At 32.8% G+C, this 4,356-nt stretch overlaps 1 protein-coding gene across 1 annotated transcript; it reads right to left on the bottom strand.

The window, feature by feature from the left end:
* Positions 1-503: 503 nt before the first annotated feature.
* Positions 504-4,131, bottom strand: LOC132730458 (heat shock 70 kDa protein 12A-like). Its single transcript, XM_060716383.1, has 5 exons — positions 3,913-4,131; positions 3,232-3,388; positions 2,281-2,415; positions 875-1,438; positions 504-802 (listed from the first exon to the last, which is right to left on the bottom strand). Exons 1-5 carry the CDS (start codon positions 4,129-4,131, stop codon positions 504-506), a joined length of 1,374 nt encoding a protein of 457 aa, XP_060572366.1.
* Positions 4,132-4,356: the final 225 nt, after the last annotated feature.

Here is a 4,356-nt window from a genome sequence, read left to right as displayed (position 1 = left end):
AAATACAATTGTATCATTCTAATAAGAAAATTATTCTAACACAATTTCGTATCGATTGCATTTCACAATACATTTAGCAATTAACACTTAAGATGATTTCAAATGTTTGTTTAATCATTTAACATAATTGGTATTTAACAATAATATTTAGAGCATTTTCTAACTTAACAAATATGATAATAAAATCTACAGTTAGTAACACTAATAGATTTTGCAATACCATGAATACCGTGACTGTGCATTCCAATCAAAAAGTTATCGTCAACGATAAAATATGACCGAATTAAGGTACATTATATATGAATAGAAATCTTTACCTGTAATATGTAAGGCTTGTGATATTAATGCATTGTGCTTAAACTGAAAGTATACTAAAATAATGATACATGTAGTCAGTATATATGATCAAAGATTAGAATTGTATCGCACTAGCAAACAAATTAAACTGTTAAATAAATAGTAGTAATGTCCGTTGTAGGGTTCTGATTTAGTTTATTTATATTCTATCCAAGAACGTCGACAGACTTTAGCATCATTTCACCGGATTCCTTGTCAACGACTTTAACAACAATTTTTGTTCCACCAAAACTAAAACTTGTTCCAAATTTATGATTTATTCCAGAGCTTGTGTCAGAAATAGGCACTGTCAATTTTCCAATGAGTTTGCATCGATCTTCCGTAGTAAGCTGTGGATTTCTTGAAGAGGATGAATAAACTATGGTGTTTATAGTAGTTTGATCATTGGAAATAGGGGTAGCTATGCGTTCTGTCTGTTCTTCATTCACCTGAACGGAGTGTCCTTCTTTAACATGAATATATTATATGAAGATATTATAACATAGTAAGTCTCCATATTCATCAATTTTAACTCTACCTTTTGGATGTTTGCAACTTTCACTGTACTCATGAACAACTTCCTCCCCATATGTAAACTTGCATACCCTTTCAGTTATTGTTGTAGGTTTGTGACCAAAGATGACAGCTCCTTTTAAAACTGCTAATCCTGCTTCGTCTGGAACGATTATTTTAATATCTTTGAATGTGGACTTTACGTTCTCTTGCAACACCGATGATTCAGAAAATCCACCAACCATCAGAATGGCAGCACAACCATCAACTGAAGGTGTCGTCAACAGATTTTTGACATGACTTATTATTTTGCAAACAGTTGGTTCAAAAAACTCATTGAAAACGTCGTTATCTATTTTCAACCTATCTCGTACAACCTGGACTTTGTTTTCAAATCTAGACTGTAGTAATAATTCCCTTAAACCGGTTTCTCTGAATTCTTCACATAACTCAGAAAGGCTAGATGGCAAACGGATAGTTACGGAGCTTGTAGAATGAATAGGTTTGCGTTTTTTGCTTTCAAATTCACGACAAATGTCAATGTAGTCCTCCATATGTAAACTTTTAAATTTTGAGATGACATCCAGTCCTGAAATACGATTTATTTTGATAATCTAAAATGAAATCTGGATAGTCTGACATTTCATTGCTATTATATTGATATGGTATTGATAAGTGCAAACTGTAACATATCTAAGTTCATACAAAGAAAAAATATGGTAAATAGTGATCCCTCGGAAGCACTAAAAACATCAAAATAACATGAAAATTTCAGACTCGATTTGATTGAATCGTTTCATGAGGGGTTATGACAATGTGCAACATCCCTCTTGCCCTCTACCACCGTCTTGAGCGGTACTCAATTCTCAACACTTGTAAGTGTTGGCTTCAATGATCCCAAAGGACCAGAAAAATATAACAACACTTAAGTGAAGTACGAGGCAACTTGTTATGACTGTCACACGGCACATGACACCTGCTGTTGTGACGTGTAAATATCTGGAAAACAGTGATCCATCGGAAGCATTAAGAAAAACAGCAAGATTACATGATATTGCAGACTGTTTGATAAGGAATAATGGCAATGTATTACATCCTTCACGAACCCTAGCACCGGTTTGAGTGCTACTCAATTCTTCATCCACTTAATCAAATAAGTCTGAGTTTACATCTTTGAAAATTTATACACATTTACTGTTAATTTAAACAATAATTATTTTCTGTTCATTTACATGATAAAGTACATATAATATATTTTACGGATTGTGTAGGAATATCTCTTTTTAAAACTTAGTATTGTTACATACTAGTACGAGTATATACTTCTTATGTGCACTTCATACATGAAGTTCAAACATTTTATTGTTCATTTTAAATATCTATTTGTGTCAAATATAAGTAACCTACCCACAATACTTGATATAAACCTACCCACAATACTTGATATAAACTTTTCAAATGCTTCGTCTACTTTAGTTCCTCCCATTTGACCACCACTTGCTTTTACGAGTTCCTTCAAGTTTCCATTGTCAGTTACTTCGTGTACAGTTATGTCAACTGTTCCTCCTGTTAAAGGAAACAAACAGCCATATACTATTATAATAAAAAAACAGGCATAAATAACTTTTTATAGGGTTATGAGGATAATATGAAAAAGTTTATAAAACTAGAAAACAATTGGTTTTGTCGTTTCGTTTTTGTTTCGCCTTAAAAGTTGACATATAGGGGCTACTTTTGTCCTATAAGGCTTGTCCGCAACATACCTATAGGTCGGCTTGACAGGAGTGTTATGCACAAGAATTGTTACTATGCACTTCTTATTTTTTGACTTATTGCCCTTTGTTGATTTTCAGACTTTATTTTTGTCCGGGCAATTTCTCCTTAACTAAAAAAGATCAGGACTTGTAATTTCATAGTGTGATAGATCTTATTAAGAAGAAGTGCGCACAAAAAAAACAGTACTCTGCACTTCATGATCTTTGAACAATTGTCTTTGCTTATTTTTATAATTAAAAGACTTGTCCAGAGGATAACCTGGTCACTATAAGTTTGATTGATACCAAATTTGGTATGCAAGCTTATTCTATTGACCTTTGAGTGCAGGGCACAATAATCCATCACAGAGTCCTCCATTTGACCTGTCAGTGTATGCTTTTTTCATGTTTTTTTAATTTTTTTAATTTTGATCATATTAAAGTTTTATTAATTCTGACGTACCATTGTTACAATCAGTTCAAATGCCAGTAAAGTAAAAGTACATTGTAGGAGCAGTTCTTATAAATAACATATATCTTAAAAATGCCTAACTGACAGCTATACTGTTGACAAAAGGACACATACGACTCGCGAAGTTCTAGTTTTTAATTAGTAAAACAAGAATACCTCCTGCGTCAAGGACAAGATACTTTGTTCCTGGTGAAAACTGGGAAAAAGATGCAACTTCTTGCTCTGTACATTTTAACACCGGAAGATGACGACAATAAATAGATGCGGCTTCAGGTTCAAGACATAAACGAAGGTTCTTTCCTGGAATCCCAGCCTATAAAATCAAAAGTTTAAGTAGAGAATTGAGTACCGCTCAAGCCGGTGCTAGGGGGCGTGAGGGATGTTGCACTTATTCATTATCCCTCATGTACAGACTCAATCAAACCGAGTCTGCAATTCTTAAGTTATTTTGTTGTGATTAATGCTTCCGAGATATCACTTTGTTTCAAGAATTTTGATGAAGTAAATATTTGAATGAGCTTAAATTATTAACATAATAATCGTATGAAAAAAAAAATATGCAAAAAATGGAAACAATTATATAAATACATATCTAATCAATATAAGGCTGTAACAGTTCGCTACTTTATACGGACAGTGACTGCATAGCTATATGAATAGTTCCTTTCATAAGTAGCGTTTCGAATACAATGAACGGATTCAAAGTTTTTGAACTTTGTGATATACTTGTATATCCCTAAGGAAATTTATAGCGTTTAACTTACTATAGTTGTTTAATCGCTTTGATTATAAACAAAATGAACGTTGATGTTGCAATATCCTTTCACATTCACATACCTGTTGTGCTGCCTCTCTCATAAACTGTTTAGCTGCATCGTTCCATATTGCTGGAACAGTGAGAACCCACTGTATATCAGATTCAAAATTTTTTGTATCAACATGACGACTCAGAGTATCAAGGACATCCTTTCTTAAGAAATCAATAGCTAGAGAGAAAACCCTTATTGCCGGTAGCTTTTTACCAATCTCATCTTCTAGTATATCACGTCTTGTCATGCCCTAATACATTAGATAGAATAAAACTATTAAATGAGATGAACGTATATGTCCTTGTTGTGAAACTTCAATAGAAGATGAATATCATTTAATATCAATCTGTTATTTATATGATGATATACGCTGCCTATATATTTCAGAAAATTGCTACCAACATTTGATAAATTATACTCCTGAATGTCTAACAACAATGACATTTAAAACAACGCAATGCATTAGATAAAA

Source organism: Ruditapes philippinarum, unplaced genomic scaffold, assembly GCF_026571515.1.
Source record: "Ruditapes philippinarum isolate M1 unplaced genomic scaffold, ASM2657151v2 ctg6793_1_1_1_1, whole genome shotgun sequence".
Lineage (NCBI taxonomy): Eukaryota > Metazoa > Mollusca > Bivalvia > Venerida > Veneridae > Ruditapes > Ruditapes philippinarum.
This window is presented reverse-complemented; position numbering and strand designations above follow the sequence as displayed.

Coding starts and splice junctions, on each gene's coding strand:
- LOC132730458 (XM_060716383.1), bottom strand. CDS start 4,131: ATGACAAGACGTGATATACTAGAAGATGAGATTGGTAAAAAGCTACCG. Junction 2,416..3,231: donor TCTTGTCCTTGACGCAGGAG/GTATTCTTGTTT, acceptor TTCCTTTAACAG/GAGGAACAGTTGACATAACT. Junction 1,439..2,280: donor GTTTATATCAAGTATTGTGG/GTAGGTTTATAT, acceptor ATCGTATTTCAG/GACTGGATGTCATCTCAAAA.